Genomic DNA, 25,572 nt, shown 5'->3' on the forward strand with positions numbered 1-25,572 from the left:
ATTTTAAAGCTTTGATCAAAATTCCAAAAATCTAAATTTCAAAAACCTTTTAAAACTTTGAATTGATAAATGTTACACAGACCCACTTGCATTAGAATGAACATTTTAATGTATTCCTCACTCATATTCACACTAACACATTAACACTAAAAAGCTCAGTTTTACAAGAATCACAATAAACACTAGGATTTAGTCTCCTTACTGGATCAAGGCAATACAATCACACAGAAGGAATATGATTGAAACATGACAACACAGAAATATACAATAATCGTTTATTATCAATGTTTTATATGAACTAACATACAAATGATAGATAAATCATGCTTATTTCAAAAATATGAATATATAAACCAGACTAGAACTAACAAAGAAAAACTCTCTCATAACCACTGACCTGGTTCACATGAACTTTACATAACTATACTTTGATGTATATAAATACAGAAATGTTTTTATGCTAAAATACCAGAGACCCCTACCCCCTAATCAATGGAAATTTCAACAAACTAAAATCAAATGCAAGTTCCCCCCTTCTGAGGTAGATTTAACTTAAACAGCTAAAGCACTATTAAATCAATGTACTTGTGAGTTTGTGATTTGGCTATACTTTTTAGACCTTCTTGATTTTAGCTCTTCATCTTTTATATTAACTTTGGATTTTAAATATTTTGGCCACGAGCATCACTGAAGAGACGGGTATTGTTGAAATGCACATCTAGTGCAAGAAAATTGTTAATTTTATTTTTAATAACAAATTGCATTCATTTTGCAGAGAAAACTAAAGCTCTGTTGCATCGTCTGAAGTATTGAAAGGTAATACAATTTTTGGTTCAATTACAATTATGGACAACAGCAAATACCTCCATTTTAAATATTTCTTAAACAAGAATGTGTCCATAGTACATGGATGCCCCACTTGCACTATAATTTTCCATGTTCAGTGTACCGTGAAATTGGGGTCAACACTTTAATTTGGAATTAAAATTAGAAAGATCATATCATAGGGAACATGTGTACTAAGTTTCAAGTAGTTGTGACTTTAACTTCATCAAAAACTACCTTGACCAAAAACTTTAACCTGAACTTCACACTTTCATTTTCTATGTTCAGTTGACCATGAAATTGGGGTCAAAACTATAATTTGGCATTAAAATAAGAAAGATCATATCATGGGGAACATGTGTACTAAGTTTCAAGTGGATTGGACTTCAACTTCATCAAAAACTACCTTGACCAAAAACTTTAACCTGAAGTCTGACGAACGAACGAACGGAGGCACAGACCAGAAACATAATGCCCCTCTACTATCGTAGGTGGGGCATAAAAAAGCCATCACTAAAATTGAGAATCAAAAGGGGGAATGTGTTTAAGAGACAACAATGCGATCATAGAGCAGACAACAGCCGAAGGCCACCAATGGATCTTCAATGCAGCGAGAAAATTAGTATATTCAGAAATAACACTAGATTTGTGCTGAATCATGCACCATGCACAATTTATGTTATTTTCTTGACAGATATGGTTATAACTTGAATGTCCAGACATATTTCTTCGATAAATTTCCTGAATGTTCAGAATTTATAGAATCCTGAGCTAGCCTATATGCACTGTATTGTTTATATATTAAAATCTAAAAAAATGATTTCTGTCAAGTCAGCCGCATAAGGGTTATGATTGCATGAATTCTATTTTACCCCCAAAAATTGAAAAATCTTTGTGATCATGCTCACATACCCCTACTGCCCCCTAGTCCCACTTTGTCAATGGGCAAACAAAATCTCTTGATTCCTTAGTCTAAAGACTAATAACTCCTAAAAATGTCAACTTGTGGATATGCATATCTAATTCATGCCCTTATTATCTATATCAAGTTCATGAAATTATGTTGCGTGGCTTCCAAGGAATTGTGATGACAAACTGCTGAGGCCAAAATTCGAAGTTCAAAGAGGCATAACTCCTAGAAATAACATTGTATCATAATTTACTGTTGATCTACATCTACATATTATGTTCTAACAAAATGTCTACAAAGTTATGAAAGGATGGACGCACAGGCCTAAAAATGATCCTAGGTGGGGCATAAAAAGTCTTGTTGTTAAAAGTTCTTGGGTCTTTAACATGGTCAATCATTTTGTACCTTATAAAAACAAATGCAAAGAGAAGAAAACAGCTTAAATAGTTCTTTGAACCAGGAGAGGTAAAGGGAGAGGTGAACAAAAAAGTTTAAAGAAAATATAACAATGCATTCCAGCAGTGTACATGTAATTACATAACCCAACCACAAAAAAAAGTTTTCAGTCATTTCAATTATACATCATAAAATTTAAGTTTTTTTTATCATGAACAAAGACTATAAATAATAGAATGACCCTTACAAATATAACAAAAGTGATAACAAAATTCATTTACTCATACAAATATTAAGCTTGAAAATACAAAACATCCTGCTGCTCAAAGTTTTCAGAAATATAACTTATTGATGGCTCTGATTTAATGGAAATCGAGGACAGTTTTGCGATAACATGAATAACTTAAAACAGTTCTGTTGAAACTAACATGTCTGCGAAATACAAAATACTCATACTGTTTAGACTCTCTACACAAAATTCAGTTGATACAAATTTGTATAATTAGGTTCAAGATACTTTGCATATTTTAGCGATGCCACTCATGCTTTTTAACGGAAGGAATCTAGAATTCTTTTCCCCACTATTGTAAAATTACATTATTCGGACAAAAATATAAAAGGAAAACAGAATAAAAACATATTTACATCAGAGATTACTGCTCTTCTTCTTAGATAAACAAAAAATGCACTAAAATATCTACAAACCTTGTATTAATTTTAATAGGGTTTTTCTAGAAAAATGAGTGGTGGTCTGGGACCTACATTATAATTTTAAAATACCTAGATTCTTAAAACATCTCACAAAAAAGATCAACCTCATAAAATTTCAATTTAAGTGTTTCCAAATCTGTGTTGCCACATATGGGGACAAATAATGCACAGTGCTAAGAATAACTTATACTCTTATATCTAAAAGAAACATGATCTTACTTTTATGCAGGAGATGAATAACTTTAAATTGTTCATTTAGAGAGAAAAAAAATCACAAGATCTTTGGTTTTTATAGTCAATTTTGTTTAAATACTTTATACTCATATCAAGGATTGTAGGTAAATTCATATCTCTTATTTCTAAAGCACAACTTTATCCTATTTGCATACATACTTCATGTACTTTAAATACAAACAATATATACACTGATAGACTATAACATATAATGTGAATAAGTTTTTGAAATTGTGTGCTAAATGCATCAACAAAATAAAAACTATCTGTGGTTGAAAGAATTCATATTACCAAATGAAAATACATTCACTTTCATCTGATTTCATATTTCAGCATATCACATGATTACAAATCAGAAGATCACATTCATGACACATAGTAGTTTGGTGTATTTTATGAAAAACAGATGGAAAATACATGTTCAAGCAGACCTTAACTGGGTAAACCATCATTTATATACATGAAATCGTTGTACAGAACATAATTAGTATACTTCATTTGTTTCTCTGAACTATATGATAGTCCTAATATAAAAGGAATTAAAGGTCAATGGTTGGTATTCATAAAACAAGGCAAAATCTGTTATCCATGTGATAGGTGACAGTATCCAAGAAACCATTAAATTAAATTTACATAGCATAAATAATAAATTGTTGTTTAAAATGATTCCTGCAAAGTCATACTGAATAAAAAAACATAAACAGTTTTTACCTCTAAGTAATGTGATGCTTAGAAATTCTATTCAAATGTGGAACAAAAAAAGACAAATTTCTGAACTAACATAACAAAATTTCTCAACAAAATGATATTTTCACACAAAAGTCATACATTAACAAGAATGTGTCCATAGTACACGAATGCCCCACTCGCACTATCATTTTCTATGTTCAGTGGACCGTGAAATTGGGGTCAAAACTTTAATTGGGAATTAAAATTAGAAAGATCATATCATAGGGAACATGTGTACTAAGTTTCAAGTTGATGTAACTTTAACTTCATCAAAAACTACCTTGACCAAAAACTTTAACCTGAACTTCACACTATCATTTTCTATGTTCAGTGGACCATGAAATTGGGGTCAAAACTATAATTTTGCATTAAAATTAGAAAGATCATATCATGGGGAACAAGTGTACTAAAATTCAAGTTGATTGGACTTCAACTTCTTCAAAAACTACCTTGACGAAAAACTTTAACCTGAAGCGGACGGACGGACGGACGGACGGACTACCTAACGGAGGCACAGACCAGAAAACATAATGCCCCTCTACTATCGTAGGTGGGGCATAAAAACAAAGAAGACATAGTTCTAACTGACAACTTAGACATGTGAAAGGCGATTTATATAGTACCCAGTAATGGCACTTTTGAAAATGGGGTAAAATACTAAAGTTATAGAAATATACTGTGGATTTATTTATTTCGCGGGTACCAATTTTTGTGGATTAGGAAAACTTGCATCATAGTGGATATTTAATTTTGTGGTTTTGCTGAAGTCTGCATACAGGTCTTGTTTGCCATTCTTGGAACATAAAATTATGATAATTTCGTTGTTCAACCGTACCCACAAAATCTAAGAAAATTAGTATCCAACAAATAATAATGAATCCACAGTAAATGTTTACCTTCATCTACATTTTCACTGAGCACAAATTATTTGACATCCATTATAAAAGTTTTCTATTCACATTTCATGGTTTCATTTACATGGTTCAATGGATGATTTACATGTTTTAATGTACACAAATATAAAAAAAAACATAACTTCCAAAGTAAAAAAATGCATATGCAAGCAAACACAGCTTAATTTATTGCACATGTTGCACACACACACTGTATAAAATGACTAGATCAGAATATTTAAAAATCAGGTAGGCAAAGTCTTCCATTTTCTTAATGCCATTTCATTCTTACATTCTTACATACACATATTCATAACCTTCTTACATACAAACAAGACTGTGTAAATACATGTATTGTTTAAGGTAGCATACATGTAGGAGTATAAATAAAAGAATGATGTGTGCTATGCTTTGCCAAAAACATCATGTCATGTATTGTTCTTTTGTAAATAAAAAGAATATCAAAAGTTTTAGTAACTAAGCTTGTTTTCAAAAAGCTATCCAAAAAAATCCATATAAAAAATAACTCCTGAAAACATGATCAAGATAAAAGTGAATTAAAATAACCCCCATAAATTTCAACATCAGAATGCCGCTTTATTTTCTTTATCCTGTTTTAGTTTTCATGACAAGTAACTAGGGAATTTACCTACATGTATCAACCATATGTTTAGACACTGTCTACTTCTTCATTCTCTATAAAAGAGATTTTAAAAAAAACCACTGCTGAAGTATTTACCGGTAACCCCTAAAATCTGACTTACTCCTTTACCAAAATATAAAATTTTGGTCTTCAGAACTATATAAAAATAAATGGGAATCAAATAGATGTACACATACATGGATAATTTCATTTCACATGAAATATGTGGAAAATAACCATGTTTCATAAAAATCCATAATATGTCTGTATGACTGATATGCATTTTCGACTAATGAAAATAATTGAATTATTCTATCAATAAACTGCTGCTTATAATTCAATAAGAACACATTATGGTATTTTATACTCAAACAAAAGTATAAGATAGTATACATAGTATACCAACTATTGCTGGCAATTCTCAAAATTAAAGTTTCATAGTGTTTCCATAGTTTCCCCACAATCATCTGACAGGATATTAATTTTTAACAGATGATATACATATATATATAGGTGTAATCAATTATCTATTTTTCCTCTAACTCATGAATTTCTTCCATAATTTCATCTTTTTATACATCACACTTTTAAGTTGTTCTGCTTACAACTTGAAGAATTTCTTAGTTTGCATTCTTTCTAGGGGAGGATCGTATAACCTGAGTGACCTCTTTCCTAATTTTGATAAGAGGTAAATGTTGCCTTGGTGTACTGACAGAATCTTTTACTTCAGGAGCAACAACTTTTCTTCCAACCCGAATCTTGTCTTCTGTCAAAATATAGAAAACAATAAATTAGTTTACTGGGATAAACAAACAAATATAAAATAAAACCTTTTTTTTTTATTGTTGTATGCAAACTACTAAAATTGAAATAATGAGAAAAAAAAAATAATTACCTACTTTACTGGATTTGTAGAGTTTCTACCTACCACCCTGTTGATATTTACCCACCCTTAACTTTAAAACGTAAAATTCAAGATTTACAGAGAATTTACTATTTCATTTTGTATTTCAAAATTTAACTAAGTACTGTAAACATGGCAAATGTGGATATTTTGAGGATTGTTATTTACTGTAATTTATATGATATCAATAAAAATAAAAACTAACAGCTGCCATGCCAAAGCTAACAGTACTGATAGCTAACACCAATCTATTAATGTCTAACACTGCCTCGATACATAAATGGTCATACCTTTGTAAGGAATATTAGTTACTATGGCACATGATACAGGTGTTTCCTTTGGATCATATGCTAACAGAATGTTCAGCTCTTGTTCTTCTACAACAATAGAACTTATAATATCATCAATCGTTGATGTTGTTTCATCAATATTTATAATGGCAATGATCCTAAGTGTTTCATCTTCAACAGTCATCCATGTAAATTGTCCAAGCACCTTCTTACAAAAAGGGGAATAATTGAGAATATTTTTATCCACTGGAAGAACACAAAGTACTTGTTTTGCTGTATCTTCCTCCTTGCAGGAGTTTTTCAAATCAGTTGCTATTGAATTAACATTTGATCTCTCATCTGAGACCTGAAATATACTATCTGATGGCATTACTTTCAACGAAAAATTGCGCTGAAATTCCTGTTTAACAAAATTTACAATTTTGGATCTTTCCTCATCTAGCTGTAGTTTCGAAGGCAACTTATTCAACATATTAAACTTAGTCGACGGTTTACATTCAAAAAGTCTATCTGTATGTTCTGGCAACATTTTCATTCTAATTAATCCTCTTGGATCAAGTTTATCATTGACTATCAACAGAAGAGCATTCATATTCTGAACCGTTAACAATTTGCCAATTGTACAACCACATTTCTTGGAAGCATTAGTTAAATTTATCCTGAGTTGTTTAAACACATTGTCCTGCATGCTCTTGACCATGGCTTTATCCATAGATTTATATAGACTGAGAACATAGCTGTAATGAGGAAGCTGGCTATGGAGTTTATCTTCACTAGTCAGAAGCTTAGCAATCTTGCTCTGGTCATCTCCTCCATTGCTACAATATATAAACACATAATTATTTTTCTGCTATTTCTATAAGTATTGATATTTTAACAATCACAGGTAGAACCATGAGTGTCCTGGTTTGATATTAGCAGGAGTCCACTTGTCAATGACCCCTAAAATTTGGTGGGGGCTCCTAAAGTTTCTGCTTTACTTGTATAAAACTATAAATATTGGCTACAAAATTTAAGCTGTGGGCTATTTATTGCAAAAACCTTAACTTCATCCCTGCCTTTGGAAGCAGAACAATCAGAACATGTATATAATACAAAAATAACACCCATTTTATTTCAATGTTTTTTGAAACAATACTATTAAGATAAAAAGAAAATGTAAAAAGTAAAAACAATTGTAAGTTGTCACTTTCTTCAGAAGTATTAGCTACAATAGAAGCCTTTTATTTAATAAATATGTCCATGGAACACAGATGATGCCCCCGCTTGTGGTGATAAGCATTGTGTATGTTAAGGTTCATTTTGGGTGTTTTCAAGATATAACGGGGTAAGAGCTACTTAAACTCAATCATAGTTTGTTAACATGTACATGGATATTACCTCTCTGGTTCTTGTTTTACATTTGTCTGGTATTAGGAAAATGTGCTTTTATAAAACGAAAGTACAGTATTTGACAACATTATTTTGCACAAATAAAGTGTCTTAAAGCAGATATCAGTATGATGATGTTGCACAATTCAAATGATGCATCAATTTAACAGTTTACGTTAGAACATCAAATTTATATCAAAATAAAGTTTAATATCGTTTTAATGTCAATCATTGGTCAATTATATAATGGCCAACTGATAACTATTATCACCTTTTGTTACTAAGTCTTAAGGGATTAAAATCGGGATAAGACATAAAATGTCTGGCTGCCTCAAATATTTTTTGGAAGCCTTGCTTCAGATACATAAAATTTAAAATACTCCATTAACAAACAAAACTTTGATTATAATTTTAAAAAAAATGATTCTGTGACAAGTTTCCTTATTATTCAATTCAATAAACAAATAACTTTCCATGTGAATCCTTGGTTACCACCAGTATCATATAATGATGACAGACATATTTAAAGGGCATGCATGATGTTAAACAATGAAGTACATTTGTCAAATATAGCCCTTTCTGAAATCTTTTAAATCCATCAATTCCAATCTTACCATAATATCTGACCGATGTCATTCATCAGATGAGGCATTATTTCCTTCTGAAGGTGTTCTAACTTGAAAGCATCTAACCAGAAAGCCAGCTTGTCTTCCTTTATATTTAACTCATGCACTGCTTGTTTCATCAGTTCTATTCTTAGTGTGTCACTACATTCCAAATCCTGAGTCAAAATCAATCCACAAGCTAAAATGAAATAAATATACAAGACATTATAAATAGGTAAGAACCCCTGGTTTATCTGTATCTTTCTTGTCAACATTCATGGTCATCTAAAAGTAGAATGAAAATAAACTAGGGAAGAATTGGTTTTGTTTCTAAAAAGAATTGAGAGTAAAGTACTCATATTTTTCAACTTTTTATATTAGTAATTGTATGCATTCAAGTCAATTAGTTTTACCCAAAAGAGTTCATTCACGACGTAATTGTAGTACAACAAATGATGTTAGGTGAAAGACAAGGTAGTTGCTTGTCACAGTTTGCATAAACAAGATGAACGGTTCCTTACAAAAGGAGGGAATATAAAATCATGAAAATAAAAGCTATTCTAAAACAACCCTTTCAAAATTATGTTTGTATTATTGATAAATGAACAGGGTGATATAATACATGTATCAATAATAGTCACTAAAGTGGAGAAGTGTTAGATTGATAAACTTTTACATCATGAACATGATGAAATTAACATATATTTGACCTGAAATATCAATTTCACCCATATCAAAAATTCAACATGAACCAAGACCTTACCAGAAACAATATTGAATTCCATTTAATATGTTCAACCAATTTAAATATTAACACTTACTGGGGAATATGTTTTGCTCTGTTTCTGATTCTGTACTAGAAGCGCCATTGCCAAGGTCTAAATATTGCCCAGTTGATACAGATTTCTGCTTTTCAACACTACTTTTATCATTTGTCTTCTCATCAGTTTCACTCTTCTTAGAGTTTTCTCCATCATCTTGACCATCTTTCAAAGATGAACTACTTGTATTCACAACCTTTTGGATGGAAGATGTGTCTTTTTTAGGTGTCATCTGAGCAATTGTATCTGGATCTAATCTGTCCAGCTGAACTTTTAAATTTCTGACAACAGATGGAGGGCTTGTTTCCCCATCTTCTACATCAATAACGTTAACCTCTAACTTGTCTGAAGTTTCCTGTTGAACTTTTAAAACAATTTGAGAGTCTAAACAGTCTTTTGATTCAGTGTCATTAGATGAGTCATCATAAAGTTTTGATTTGTTTGTCTTTAGTCTAATTTTTTTATTTCTACTTTTTACTTCCTTTTCAGAGAGAAAATCTTCTGATTCATCACTGCTGATGCAAGGCCTTTTTAATGGTGATTTCTTTTTATGCACAATAGAATCATCACTGCCTGAATGTTTTCTTTTGTTCCTTTGATTGCTTTGTGGTAGTTGGTTGCTATTGTTGTAAGATACATTTTTTGCACATCTGCGGGATGACCGAGGACGTTCTTCAGGTGCTTCTCTTATTTCATCATCAGAAGAGTTCTCATACAGATCTTTCAAAATTGAAGTTCTTGGCACAGACTTTTTATTCAGATTTGGTGTCGCTTTCTGTGAACAGCTTCCCCCTGCTACTGCATTAATTTCTGCCTCAACTCTTAGTTTATTTGGGGTAAGATCATCATTGTCAACATCAGGAACAGATTTATGGAGTTTTGCACTTTTAACCTTTTTTGGCTTCCTGATTTCATCGTCATCATTAAGATCATCACTGTCAACTTCAGGAACAGTTTTATGGCGTTTTGCACTTCTGACCTTATTCGGCTTACTGATTTCATCGTCATCGTTAAGATCATCACTGTCAACAAGAACAATTCTATGTCGTTTTGCACTTTTAACCGTATTTGGCTTGCTGATTTCATCATCATCGTTTCCCAATATAAGGTGTAAGTTAGATATTTCTTCAGATTTGTCATCGTCATCATCATCTTCATCATCGGTGAACATTGACTTTGAAGATTTACTAAAAGATATACCATTACTACTTGCTGGCTTTGATTGGGAAGGACTTGGTTGAGTTAAAATGGAAAAATCCATCAATCTTTTATCATTGTGTCGATCTCCAGCATTATTATTCTGTTGTGTTTCAGATTCAATATCTTCTTCCTGGTTTTCATCAATATCCTCTTCTTCTTCTGAAGAAGAAGAGTTCATGCCAGATTTACTCTGTTCATCTTCATTGGCCTCCTCTTCTTCAGAAGATGACTCCATCTTTGAACTGAATGGTAAGAAAAGTTCAGCTACAAAAAAAAATATTTTAATAAACTTCTTTAATACTATCGTAGGTGGGGCATAAAAGTCAATAACTTAAGTCTGGCCCATAAGGTTTTGATCGCACAAAAGCAATTAAACAATTAAGTAATATGAAAAATATGATTTAAGACTTTACTTACATTTGTTATTCCTAAAATTAGCTTCATGCTGAGGTGAACAAAAAACTCTGAAACAAAACAACAACATATAAGAACATATATCATAAATAGAAATAGATAAGGAGTTGATGTATTTTCTTCTACAAATAGAGCAAAATACTTTTAAGACTAAACAAGAATGTGTCCATAGTACACGGATGCTCAACTTGCACTATCATTTTCTATGTTTAGTGGACCATGAAATTGGGGTAAAAAAACTAATTTGGCATTAAAATTAGAAAGATAATATCATAGGGAACATGTATACTAAGTTTCAAGTTGATTGGACTTCAACTTCATCCAAAACTACCTTGACCAAAAACTTTAATCTGAAACTTGCACTATCATTTTCTATGTTCGGTGGACCATGAAATTTGGGTCAAAACTCTAATTTGGCATTAAAATTAGAAAGATCATATCATAGGGAACATGTATACTAAGTTTCAAGTTGATTGAACTTCAACTTCATTCGAAAAACTACCTTGCCAAAAACTTTAACCTGAAACTTGCACTATCATTTTCTATGTTCGGTGGACCATGAAATTTGGGTCAAAACTTTTTTTGACAACCCCCTTTCCCTTATTCCAAAATTGATCTCAATTCAAATTACTCATGGAGTTTGCAACAATAACTACTCATTTAAATACATCATAAAATATTAAAATGTAAAAAAAGTGCTTGTTATCACTGAATGGTAAAGATTGTTTTAATTTATCAGTTGGTAGTAAAAGTGAATATACATTGTATATTGTATAAAACAATGATTTAAGTTGATTCAACTACTATTCTGGACAAAGAAAGATAACTCAAATTGAAAATTTCTTGCTATTGCGCAATATAGTGCAATTAGATATTTCTTGCTGTTGCGCAATACTGTGCAATTGAAAATACTTGCTATTGCACAATACTGTGCAATTGAAGATTTCTTGCTATTGCGCAATACTGTGTAATTGAAAATTTCTTGCTATTGCACAATACTGTGCTATTGAAGATTTCTTGCTATTGCTGAATACTGTGCAATTGAAAATTTCTTGCTATTGCACAATACTTAATATAATAATTTTTTGGATCCTGATTTGAACCAACTTGAAAACTGGGCCCATAATCAAAAATCTAAGTACATGTTTAGATTCAGCATATCAAAGAAGTCCTAGAATTCAATTTTTGTTAAAATCAAACTTAGTTTAATTTTGGACCCTTTGGACTTTAATGTAGACCATTTGAAAACGGGACCAAAAATTAAGAATCTACATACACAGTTAGATTTGGCATATCAAAGAACTCCAATTATTCAATTTTTGATGAAATCAAACAAAGTTTAATTTTGGACCCCAATTTGGACCAACTTGAAAACTTGGCCAATAATCAATAAACAGCTGCGCCATGAGCGCATGATACGCCAGATGTCTTATGTGGAAGTTATATGCAATAATCAAAAATAGTTTCTGAGACAGTTTTAAGCAATAACCATCTATTGTTTTTAAGACACAGCGGGACATGTGAAACCCCCCACCCTGTTTTTTTTTACAAAAAACTAAATATCACTTAAAATAAAATTTTGAATCAAAACCAAAAAGTATACAGATCTTGAGATTAATATAACAAAGAAGTGTGCAAAGTTTTAAGCAAAAATCATAAATTATTTTTGAGATACGGATCTTTAGATTAATATAACAAAGAAGTGTGTTAAGTTTTAAGCAATATTCATAAACTGTTTTTGAGATACGGCAGAACATGTAAAAAAACACCTCCCCCTTTTTTACAAAATACTCAATAACTCAAAAATGAAATTTTTAACCATCATCAAAAATTATACAGATATTAAGATTAATATAACTAAGAAGTGCTTAAAGTTTTAAGCCATAATCAAGAATCGTTTTTGAGATACAGTGCGACATGTGAAAAAAACACACCCCTGTTTTAGTTACAAAGTGCCGTACCTCAAAAAGTTTAAATCTTATTTTCACTAAAAAGTATAAAGATCATTTGACCATCATAAGAAACAACTATATTAAGTTTCATGAAATTTGGATACGTCGTTCTCAAGTTACGGTGCGACATGTTTACGCCGGACAAACGGCTCAATTTTTGTTAAAATCAAACTAAGTTTAATTTGGACCCTTTGGACCTTAATGTAGATCAATTTGAAAACAGGACCAAAAATTAAGAATCTACATACACAGTTAGATTCGGCATATCAAAGAACCCCAATTATTCAATTTTTGATTAAATCAAACAAAGTTTAATTTTGGACCCTTTGGGCCCCTTATTCCTAAACTGTTGGGACCAAAACTCCCAAAATCGAACCCAACCTTCCTTTTATGGTCATAAACCTTGTGTTTTAATTTCATAGATTTCTATTTACTTATACTAAAGTTATGGTGCGAAAACCAAGAACAATGCTTATTTAGGCCCCTTTTTGGCCCCTAATTCCTAAACTGTTGGTACCTCAACTCCCAAAATCAATCCCAACCTTCCTTTTGTGGTCATAAACCTTGTGTTTAAATTTCATTGATTTTTATTTACTTATACTAAAGTTATTGTGCAAAAACCAAGAATAATGCTTATTTGGGCCCTTTTTTGGCTCCTAATTCCTAAACAGTTGGAACCAAAACTCCCAAAATCAATCCCAACCTTCCTTTTGTGATCATAAACCTTGTGTCAAAATTTCATAGATTTCTATTTACTTAAACTAAAGTCACAGTGCGAAAAATCAAGAAAATGTTTATTTGGGCCCTTTTTGGCCCCTAATTCCTAAAATGTTGGGACCAAAACGTCCAAAATCAATCCCAACCTTCCTTTCGTGGTCATAAACCTTGTGTTTAAATTTCCTAGATTTCTATTTACTTAAACTAAAGTTATAGTGCGAAAACCAAAAGTATTCGGACGACGACGATGACGCCAACGCGATACCAATATACGACCAAAATATTTTCAACCTTATTGCGGTAGTATAAAAAAGCAAGCAGAGACATCAGATTTAGATTTTTTTTTTGCTATAAAATGATATGCATGCTCAGTTGATACAAATCTTTACAAGCTTGATAATCAATGCATCTTTTGACTCACCAGTGAGTTAAAGGCAGTTTTGAAAATGGGGAGTTCCTGTCTACTTAAACAGCAAGTTTCACATTCTAACAAAGATCAATTTCACTTCCTGAATATCCAGTCATTAAACTTTTTTTTTAGTTTTATGCAGACTGAATGTGAATTCCAACATGAATTACATGAAATTTAGATAACACACACTTACCTATACATAACAACTTGTTCATTCTGTTCTTTGTATTTTATAAGCATTCTCTTGGTTATGGCAGTATTACTGCAGTTGGCACAATAAAAATGGAATGTTTTATTACAATTTCTTAGTGCACATCCTGCAGTAGCACCTCCTATTGGTAATCCATCTCTGTTCTTCTTGCCTTTAGACGTCTTCTTACATTCTGAACAGCGCTATAAAAATATTAAACAAGAAGTTACTTTTATTATGAGCAAAATCTTTGGTGTTAACACACACTTTTGTAAATGAGGTAAGATGCTTCTATGGTGTGTTTTTTTTACTGTTTCATGATGTACTGTAAATTTAGAAATTATTGCAATGATTTTATTATTGCGAAAAATACTACAGGGTTTTAAAATCACAATATTTTAAACTGGTATTTTGAATTTTTTTATATGAATTATAGAGGATTTTTCTCAATATCACAAAAATTAAAATCGCATTTTAGTCCTATGATGAAAGCCAAATAATTTATGAATTAACAGTAAATAATACAGTCTGTGCTTAACTGTTTTAGAGTTTGTCTGATCGATAAAGAAATTTGAATTTTTCTACTATCATGACTATATATATTTTAAACTGAAAATTTTTATAAGTTCTGTTTGACCAAATGACTTTTAGTCTGACATTTAGTCGGTCAGTCAGCGTTTGGGATACACTATAAATACTTTCAGTCTTGTTCCTGGTACCTTTACACCAGGGTTCTCATAAGGATATTTTTTTTCAATTTTTACAGTTGTAAATCACAGCTAATTCTGAGGAGTACATAGAATAGTTCTAATCTGATCTATCTTATTCAGCTTATTTGGATTCCTTGCTTAGAATGATATTTTTAACACTTGATTAGTCAGGTTATTATAATACAAATAAATCTTTGTACCTTCCAAATAAAACATCATATATGTTATGTGTTTTACTCATAGTTGAAGTCCGTAATTCTCTACATCCTGATATCTTTGCTAGACACTTGTCACATGGCCAATAATACCCCATTCCCTCATACCTGTATATATAGTATTTGTTAAATTGAATTCCTTAGATTTATCAAAATGACAAACCCCCAGAATGCAAACAATTACAAAATACAGATCTCATCTGAGTACTTCAGTTTGGTAAAAATAAGTTCATATTTTGTTTATCCTGTTTTCAAAATATCTGATCCTATCCAGTTTATTTACCTACATTCTTTTCATGTTTCCAGTGTTAGCTATATAGTGTGCTACATATGATAAAATTATCATTTTAAACATGTTTTGCATCATTAGATAATTTACTTGCCTCTTTGACAACTTTATATCAGGTAGCAATTTAGATGGTATGAACATGATGAAGTTAGTTGCCTGAAGAGTTTAAGAGATTTCTTATAGCAACATAAATCATCATTTAGTGGACAAGAACACGGGGGTTCACCCCCTGTTCTGACAGTTAAATTTAAATTTTGTGTGAAGAGACTGTTTTATGGACTTATGCATACATGGACTTTTGAAATCATTCAGAAAGACATGTCAAAGATGTACAATTATATACTTGAATATAAATGTGTAACAAAACCCTGTAAATATTTCTTTCACTAACCATATACCGTCCTCTTTTCATTTCATCTAATACTTTGTCCAACTTGAAACCACCAAAACTGTCAAACTTGTACTGAATCAATGTTGCACTGTATTGCTAGAAATAAATAAAAATTAAACTTTTTAAACATGTAAAGAGAAGTAAAATAAACAGAGAATATGTTCATGGGACAAATTAATGATGCACATGCTTGCATACAACAATTTTAAAGGACATTTATAACTCAAGAATGGTAAAAGTGACGCAACCCAAATTATAACAGTGTTATTGTGGTTATAAGCATCCTGAATAATATTAGGTTTCATAACATTTGGTTGAGCCTCAAACAGTATAATTTTTAAAAAGGTTTCAAAAGTTTTACAAAAATCACATATCATCATATCAGTCCTATAAATCACTTTGTCAGTCTTTAAAAAATGTAGATAGGTATGTATTTGATATATAGTTACAATGGTCTATCCAGGGCTTCCAAAACGGTCATATATTCCGGTCATTTGTATAATGTCCGGCTGGGCAAAGCATGAAACGGTCATATACTTTTTAGTTTTCAAGGCTTTTTCGGTCATTTTTACATAATTCACGATCTTATTGACCCAACCTTTTGCCTTTAACATCAACACATTTCCGGTCATAAATGTGACATGATGATTAATTACTATCAAAACAACACCTACTTCAATACTTTCTAATTTTAATCAAGGCTAATTAGTAGTTTGACAGCTGAAATCTACCTGTTCTGGTGACAGGTGAACTATGTTCAGTACCGGACATCGTATAAATTGATCAGTTTATTCACAATTATTTTCTTACATTTCAGCGGTTTGTATCTAATTGATTTAGTCCAAAAGATTAAAATTGTTAGAAATTCGTTAATCAACATATTTGATGAAAAATTTAAAAAGGTTTTAAATTAAAAAAATCGTCAGAACTATGTCATATGAACTAGAACAGGTGGGAAATTTAATAATGCATCCTCATTCTTCAAAAATGCTAAAATTATCATTGATACCTGTATCTAATGTTCAATTCAAGTATTTTTTTGAAGAAATAACGTGGAAAGAGCTTCTCCTCTCAGTCGTGCTTTGTAAACGTACACGGATTTTACATATCCGTTTATGGTCCATGTTTTACCATTATCAAGTCAACATCCGGTTGAAAACGAAAGTAAAGTTTTTGACAATGTCATTTTGCACAAATAAAAAGTCTAAGGCAGATATGAGTACGGTGATATGCACACTTTGAATGATGCACTGCCAATTTAACAGTAACATCCGAACATCAAATTCATATCATATCAAAGTAAAGTTTAAAATCGTTTTTTTTTTTTTTAAATGTATAAATGTCAATCATCGGAATGGCCATCTGATTACCATAATTGCCTTTTGTGACTAAGTCTTAAGGGATTAAAATCGGGATCAGATATGAAATGTCCAGCTGGCTCAAATATTTTTTGGAAGCCCTGGGTCTATCTCCCTAAATTTCCCTTATAAGAGATTTCTACATTTCATAACTTTTTGTCTCATCAATACTGTTCCATCTCCACACTCCCAGTCCCATTAAATTGTATAGCTTAGGGACAACATCAAAAGATCGATGTAGGATAAAAAACTTAAATTCAAATAGTTTGGGGGTAAAAATTCTGCAAGTTTTGTATATCTAAAATCGATTTTTACATATATCCCTATTGGTAAATCAATTTTTCCCAAATTAAGTTAAGAGGGGGGTGGGGGGTCAGTGAAAAAACTATGTGAATTAAGTTTTTTATCCTACATTGAACTTTTGATGTCGTCCCTTATTCATCTAGTTGAACATCAAAAGTTCAGAGACAAATAGTTTTTCAGTGTTGTATCTCTACTTTTGTCCCAAAGTTTTGTTGTTAAACATCTGTTCTTACAATTTTCTTCCCAATACATATTATGGTTAAATTGTTTGCATTTATTAAACTCAATCTATATACATATGAGCACCTTTTTAGGTATTTAACTCAATCTATATAATCTATATAATATATGAGCACCTTTTTAGTATTAAACTCAATCTATATATGACAGTGTTCTCCCCAGAAATTTTGGATAGCATCACATTTTGCGTAAAAAAAAATAACTGTATTTTTTTTAATGTCGTTTGTCGTGTCGCATTGATGCTCTATTTCCTTTATACATTTTAGTTTATATTGTTCAATTCATAATTGAGAATACAATTAAACTATAACCACAAAAACAGTTGTTTCAGTTTATGTCTTCTTTATTCATTTATAGTTACAGAATTATTTTTTTCCTCTTGTGCCAAATAAAAATAAATATGTGGTTTCAGTTACCCAACAATAAGTCAAATGAATGAATGGTTCATTACAGTGCAACCTGTATATATATAAAACTAAATTATCTAGTACACAAATTAACTGCTTTTTATATAATATCAAGTAAAGATAAAGTAACAAAAGAAGCAAAAAAAATCAATTTAAAAACTTTTTTTTATCACGTTTATGAAATTCATTGTTTCATGCCACTCAATGAATTAGTCCCAGTTGTTTCTTATCTTTACATCAAAATCATATGTATTTTTAACAAAGTTATCGAACAAATAGTCTGGTAATGCGATGTTTTCTCTCTTGGTTTAATTTTTCTGTCTACTGTTCATCTGTTGTCATTATCGTGAAAATGTGGATTTTTGTCATATCTGGTCCGGTTCCGATCCGTAGTTTACACAAAAATGTGCAATGGCGGCCGTAGTAAAATTTACGAAAATGAGTCCGAGAATAAACATTGTTTGACAAGAGATTGTGAATGAATAAGACGCTTTTAATGCATTAAATGGATTAGACATAAACTGAAGCCAATTATGATAACTTTTTAAAGAAGTATTAAACTTATTTTAGCTCTAAACCAAAATTCTCGCTCTCGTATTACCGGAAGAGAAAGAAAGTAATTTTTGGAGAGTTGCACAAATAAACAACCTTTTAAAAAAAAATAAAAATCGTTTCAATCTTTGAAATTTCGTAATACAAAACGTAGATTTCGAATTGTTTTGTGATTGCATTTTTCCATGTCGATATTGGTGATTGCAGACACGTGGTATTAGTCATGTCACAAGTGTCAGCTTGGGATATTCGCATCCAAACAGTTATCACCCTGAGGGCAATTAACACCTAGCTATTTAATCTCTTAATTACCTTTAGTGTCCGACTTAAAGGGATTACAATTAAAGGTGATATAATTTTTATGATCATAATCGATAATAGATGAAAGTTCAAAATTGAGGACAAGTAAAATAGCATCTTCAAAATAATTATAGCGTCGCGGGAATTATTATAGCATCACGGTGAAAAAATATAGCGTCGCGGTACCGCGACGCTAAAACGGTCTGGGGAGAACACTGTATGAGCACCTTTTTAGTAGATAACTATGGGTATTTATAAACATGTATTGTCATGGGAAAAACATAGTATAAAAATCAATCTATATACATTTGTATGAGCACCTTTTTAGTATTAAATTCAATCTATATATGAGCACATTTTTAGTATTAAACTCAATCTATATATGAGCACCTTTTTAGTAGAATAAATGGGGAATGTGTCCATGGGAAACAGATGATGCCTCACATATAATGTTATGAAGGAATAATTCAATAACTATAAAAGTGACACCTACCCAAATGTGTACTTGATCTGAGTTTTGTGGTGGTAATAAGCATTTTGTTTATGTTTCATAACATTTGGTTGAGGCAAACTGAAGTTAGAGAACAGAAACGAAATTCCAGCAATTTTTCAAAATGTAAAGGGACTTAACTCTGGAACAGTGTAAGTGACCCCACCAAAATATTTACTTGATCTGTGTTTTGTGAAACGAAAGTCATGTTTTTCCCATGACAATAAATAAATCATCTGAAAATGTTTATAAATACCAAACACTTGTGGTGAGCTGCAATCTTCTTTCCTTTTACATTCTGAACATGAAGTTTACCACATATATCTGCAACCTCTTGCCCTCTGTGGCAAAATCCACATGCTGTTTTCTCCATCTGAAATCAGAAATTAATAATAAGTAAAAACTGAATTCATATAACAATACATACAATTCATTAAGGGGATCTAACCAAATATAAGAATAACAAGAAGTGGTAGGATTGCCCAAGAAATTTTGGATAGCATCAAATTTGGCGTACAAAATAAAACTATTTTTTTCAATGCCATTTGATGTGTCGCAGCAATGCTCTGTTTCCTTTAAGTTATGTTTAAATTTCTCAATTCATAACTGACATGACTGAGAATACAATTAAAGATAACAGTGGTTTCAGTTTATGTTTTCTATATTCATTTAGAGTTACAGAATTATTTTTTTTCAATTTGTCAGAAACTACTAATTAAATATCTAGAAAAGAAATTATAAGGGTTCCCCGGAACCCAGTTTCTTGCCTACTTTTGCTCTTAATTGCAGGCTCAACAAAAATGATGGAATTTTTTTTTTAAATTCCTCTTGATCAGTCAGAGCTCAGACATAAACAAATTAACATGTATTTATTATAAAAATGTGTTTTCAATTTTAGAATTATCTAAGTCCAGGGATGATTCCACTATATAGTTTAAGGCCGCTTAGCGGCCCTTAAATCGGCCAGCGGCCCCAAAAAATGAACATGAAAATGAATTTCCAATTCAGTAAAATAAAATAAAAATCGATATTTCAGGAAAAGTTTCTGTCACCGATTAAGGCAACTATAATTTTTCATAGTTTGTTGTTAAAACGTTTTAAAATTCGGATAAGAATGCTGTTTACGATAGCATTTAATTATGTCAGCATGTGGCAAACAATTTTAGCAGCCGAATTCAATTGATTAATATGTTATGGGAGTATTCGATCTTGTATCATCATGATGTCATCATTATGGAACTATTTCAAAAGTTTTGAAGATGATCCAAATAATTTTAAAGAACACTGGTTCAATGCTTTAAATATCTTCTCAATTAAGTATATGAACTTTTGTAATTGCTTTTCTGAATTCGACAATTGACCAGTTCCATTTGAAATCCATTTTAATCAAGGTAAATTTATAGAGATGACCTGCTGTTGAAAAAATACCCGATGAATGATTTTTTTCATTGGTTTATGTTAACTGAAATATATGTTTTTGTAAAAGGCCTAGGTAACTTTAGCTAAGATGATAGACTAGTGCGTCATGTTCAATGATATTCATGTAATAACAGTAGCCCATCCAGAATTATTCAAAATGTTACAACTTACATGAACATCATTGTACAGGTTAAACTTAATAATATACATTTTCTGTTTTTACAGGAAAATAATGTTATTTCGTCTTAGATTTTATGCTGAAAAAATTCCCAATTATAATAAAAATTCCCAATTTGATGTTCAAGGGACCCATTTGAAAACACCTGGAATCATCCCTGAAGTCAGAAAATAACAGACTTGTTTAGGTCTATTTATGTTGATTAAAAAAATTAATTTTACTTAGTGGCCAAAGTACACCGCCTATGACAGCAAAAACCTGTCTGAGAGTTCTCAAGGACTTGAGCTATCTATATTTAATTTTCTAATTGAACATCCTTACTAAACACAGATGTTTTACCATTAAGTGTGGTTCCAGGTGGTTGCATTGTAAGGTTAATTAACATTATCTCCGATTTTTTAGACTCTCATTCATTTTTCTTTAGAAGACAAAGCATTGTCTTTCAATGTTGTCATTATTTGATTTAGATGCATGACCTTTTTATAAATATGCGACGGTCTTGAAGTTAACCAATTTTGATAACTTATCTACTTGTAGGAGACAATATTTGCAACTTTTTGATTCTGGTCAACTTTTTCTTGCTTAACCCTTTTGCCGATGAGTCCAGGTTTACCGGGATTCACGCTTCAGACAGCTAAAGATGAGTCCCGTTTTACCAGTATCGAAATACCTCTTTTATATATCCCGCTCAAAACAGTGCAAACACCAGTTATCTTTCTTTTTTGAATACCCGGATGAAAGCGTAAACATGGCGCTTCCGTTTGTTGAGACTCATCGTGTCAAAATCAGAGGAAATTTACGGAATTTACGAGAATTTGAAATGAGGGAACATTTTTTTAGAAAGAATATGGAAGAATTGAAGCCAAACTAGTATACTTTTTTTACATAAAATGTCGTTTTATGTACAAAACACTTGGACTGGACATCGTTCAGTGTAAGGAATTTGTACAGCCTCATTAAATTTTTCAAAATTTTGCCATTTTTGGTTTCAAACTTACGATTTAGGGTCAAAGAGCATAATTTTGAGAATTTTAACTAGATAATGCCGAAAATTTGAATATTTTAAGAAGAAAAAATTATCAAAACATGAGGAAACCTGTGAACATGGTGTTAGTGAATGAAATAAAGACACAAATAACTACAGACAAGTTTTTATTGACATTTATTATTAACATCTCCCACTTGAGTAATAGTAGCCAGGGAAGCCATTGTCTCAGAGTAGCTTCTGTCTGGGCAGCTATCGGTGAAAGGGTTAACAATATTTGACCTATTAAAGTCATATTTTGTCTAGCATTAAATGACAAATCCTAAAACTTACAAATTTAGACCTCTATGAGTCAAAAGCAGATTTAGACTTATTTATGTCTGAGCTCTGACTGTTGATACTATCTTTTGATTGTAAGAAACTTTTGTCCAAGTTTGGTAAAAATCCTGGATAGTTTATGAATCTTGTAAATGTTTAAAAACTTTAGCTGCAGACTGTATGTAATGTTAACTGGAAGAAAAAGTAAGTCCATTTATAAGTAAAATTTGGAAAAACAGAAACAACATTTTTTTTTTAATTTCCCTCTAGATACTAGCTTTTTATAATAAACAAAAGTTGGTAGTTCAAATTTTTGCCACCCATGGTTTAATGAATTATAGTTAAGAGTACTGTGATGAGGAACTCTGGGGATATGAATTTTCTTTAGTGTTAATAAAGAAAAATGTTCACTGAATCAATTCATATAAGGAAGGGATATTTTTTTTGCATTAATTTAAAGGGTACAAAAAGCATCCCAAGTGGAGACTGTTGTGACCTTAAACAAATTTCTTTAGCCACCTTCTTCTATTTATATGGATAGTCTTCTTCGCGATCCTTCAATAATTTATTGAAGATTAGTCGACCTTCCGATGGATAGAAACAAGTGCCTGTGTGTTCTGTATAAGGGAGCTACCATTTGATTTGTATGGGGGCGGGGGGCTAGGATGAAATTTGAAAAAAATAGGCAGGACAGGAGTTTTTAAGTAAAAAAAAAGGCAGGATGAGCAACTTGGTAAAAAAAAAATCAGGATGACAATTTGTGTAAAAAAAGTCAGGATAAACTAGTAAAAAAAAAAGGCAAGACCGAATAGAGTAAAAAATAAAAAGGCAGGACAGAGATTACAACTAAAAAAAAAAGCAGGACAACATTTTTCATCCTAGCCCCCCCCCCCCCCCCCCCCCCCCCCCCATAAAAATCAAATGGTAGCTCCCTAAATAGTAAATACTGCGCACCTAGAGACTTAACTGAAATCAAAGATTTGAGGAAAGAGCAAACTTCAGAATGATTTTCTAAACATTTTAAAGTGGTCTCCTCGAAAGTTTCTATGAAATCAATGTTGGTAACTCCGAGTCCACATTTCATCATTCAAAGTACACTTGTAACTGACAAACGCGGGAAAATAGAGCAACGTTCTGTAATTTTCTGTGTGGTTATGGCTTAGTGCAAGTTTTTTTAAAACTATTTGATATTATTTCTAAACTTTTACTTAAATGGCAATGCATAAACCTTTTTATGTATCAACCGCAAGCTATAAATGCATAAAAATAATGGTAAAATTGTATTTTTAAAAACACATTTCCACTAGGACGCCATCTTTCTTTGTTGTAAATTTAAAATCGTTTCAGGAGGAGGGAACAGTTCCGGAAAATCATTCAATTCCCGTTGCAATATTTCAAGCTTAAGTCGAGTGGCGATCAGTGGCGAATCAAGAAATTTTCATATATTTTTTTTTTTGGGGGGGGGGGGCACTGACTGCCATAAGAGGGACCCGCTTAAACATGCTTTAGTGATTCCCTAAATAATCAACCATTTTTTCCATAAATAGGGGACCCGTATTCCACCCCGGCTCTGGCTCTGATTTAATGGATTTCTGATAGTTATGGTATCAAACATTGTCAAATACACACTACAAGAAACATAACCCGGCGTAATTATGCGGAAATCGAAATACACCGTGAGAGAAATCTGAATATTTCAAATATATATTTAAAGTCAGGCAAGAAAAATAAAAATCTTCTCACGTGGACCAGTCTGTAAAGTAATTATCTTTACAGTATAGTATACTTAATCAGGATGTAAATTAACAAACTAAAACGGAATATCAAAATTAAAAACTTAATCTTTGGAATTGTTGACGGTGATCGTTTGTTTAAAAGTGTGGGTTCGAAAGGGAAAGAAAATTTGCATTTATTGTGATAATGCCGTTTCTGTGCAAGTCATAAACCATGGTCGTTCGAGAAGTAGGTTTTTACAAGCTTGTTTAAGAGAAATTGCATTTTTATTTGTGCTATAAATGAGTGTGAAATTAAAGCGATTCACTTGAATGGAGAAGATAACATAGTTTCCGATTTGTTATCTAGGTGGGATTTGTCTCCCTTTTATCAGTCGGAATTTTTTAATCTTGTCGACAAACAGTTTTTTCAGGAAATTGAAATAAACGATTTTCTTTTTAGGTTTCAACATGAGTGGTGATTTAGTCAGGTTGAAAGAAGAAGCAAGATGTTCAATAAATAGTGCTTATGCAGTTGGTACTAGAAAAAATTTGAAAACGCAATGGAAAACATTTTTTTCTGTTTTGTAGTTTTTATGAATTAGTGCCTTAACCTTGTTCAATAGAGAATATATGTTTATACTGTCAGTTTTTAAGTCGGTCATTTAATAGCACTGACTCGATTAGAAATTATGTAAATGGTGTTAAATGTCTTCATTTGTATTTGGATTTAGATTTTCCGCATTTAAATTCTTTCTATTTTAAATTATTTTTTAAAGGTTTAAAAAGAGTAAATCCGCATGAAGTTAAATCAGCCTTTCCCATTTCTCCGAATATTTTATTGCAGTTTAAAAGTATTTTAAATTTTGAGGAGAGTAATCATCATACTTTTTGGTGTTTATTTTTGTTTGCGTTTTTTCATAAATGTGCCGGAAGTCTAATTTGGTAGGCACCGCAGATGATCCGTTGAAATGTCTAAAAAGGAAGGATATTTTTGTAAAACACAATATATTGCTTGTAAATTTTAATTGGTCCAAAACTATACAATTTGGTGAAAGGAGTTTGCAAATTCCTCTTGTTAGAAATACTTCTTCTCCTCTTTGTCCTTTTACGGCCTATGTTTTCATGTGCGATAAATTTATTGTTTCAGACTCAGCCTCAGCTTTTGTTGTTAAAAAAAATGGTGTTTTAAAACCAGTTACTTACAATATGTTCAATGCCTTTTTAAAAAAAATGCATTACAAGTATTGGCTTGGATGCAGGTAAATTTTCAACTCATAGTTTTAGAAGGGGTGGTGGTGCCACGTGGGCTTTCAAATGTGGTGTACCATCTGATTTAATTCAACTTCAAGGTGACTGGAAAAGTTCTGCATATAAACTTTATCTGCGTTATGGTTTGAATGAAAAGCTAATTGTAGCAAATAAAATGATGTCTTATTGTTAATTGTTTTCTAATACTTTATTCTCGTTTTAGGAGGCAAAGCTTGG

General features: G+C 31.4%; 1 protein-coding gene across 1 annotated transcript; it reads right to left on the minus strand.

The window, feature by feature from the left end:
• Window positions 1–261: 261 nt before the first annotated feature.
• On the minus strand, window positions 262–23,696 carry LOC143044688 (uncharacterized). Its single transcript, XM_076216753.1, has 9 exons — window positions 23,601–23,696; window positions 19,729–19,845; window positions 15,823–15,918; window positions 14,221–14,420; window positions 10,950–10,996; window positions 9,333–10,796; window positions 8,521–8,710; window positions 6,536–7,353; window positions 262–6,107 (listed from the first exon to the last, which is right to left on the minus strand). Exons 2-9 carry the CDS (start codon window positions 19,843–19,845, stop codon window positions 5,962–5,964), a joined length of 3,078 nt encoding a protein of 1,025 aa, XP_076072868.1. The 5' UTR covers window positions 23,601–23,696; the 3' UTR covers window positions 262–5,961.
• Between the last annotated feature and the right edge of the window lie 1,876 nt (window positions 23,697–25,572).

The sequence above is a fragment of the Mytilus galloprovincialis genome, chromosome 9 (genome assembly GCF_965363235.1).
Source record: "Mytilus galloprovincialis chromosome 9, xbMytGall1.hap1.1, whole genome shotgun sequence".
In the NCBI taxonomy this organism is placed as follows: Eukaryota; Metazoa; Mollusca; class Bivalvia; order Mytilida; family Mytilidae; genus Mytilus; species Mytilus galloprovincialis.

Excerpts from the sequence above, each read along its gene's own strand:
- LOC143044688 (XM_076216753.1), bottom strand. The coding sequence starts at position 19,845 with ATGGAGAAAACAGCATGTGGATTTTGCCACAGAGGGCAAGAGGTTGCA. Across the intron at positions 10,997-14,220 it reads GAACAAGTTGTTATGTATAG|AGTTTTTTGTTCACCTCAGC; the intron begins GTAAGTGTGTGT and ends GTTTTGTTTCAG. Across the intron at positions 8,711-9,332 it reads AGAGCAAAACATATTCCCCA|CTTGTGGATTGATTTTGACT; the intron begins GTAAGTGTTAAT and ends ATTTCATTTTAG.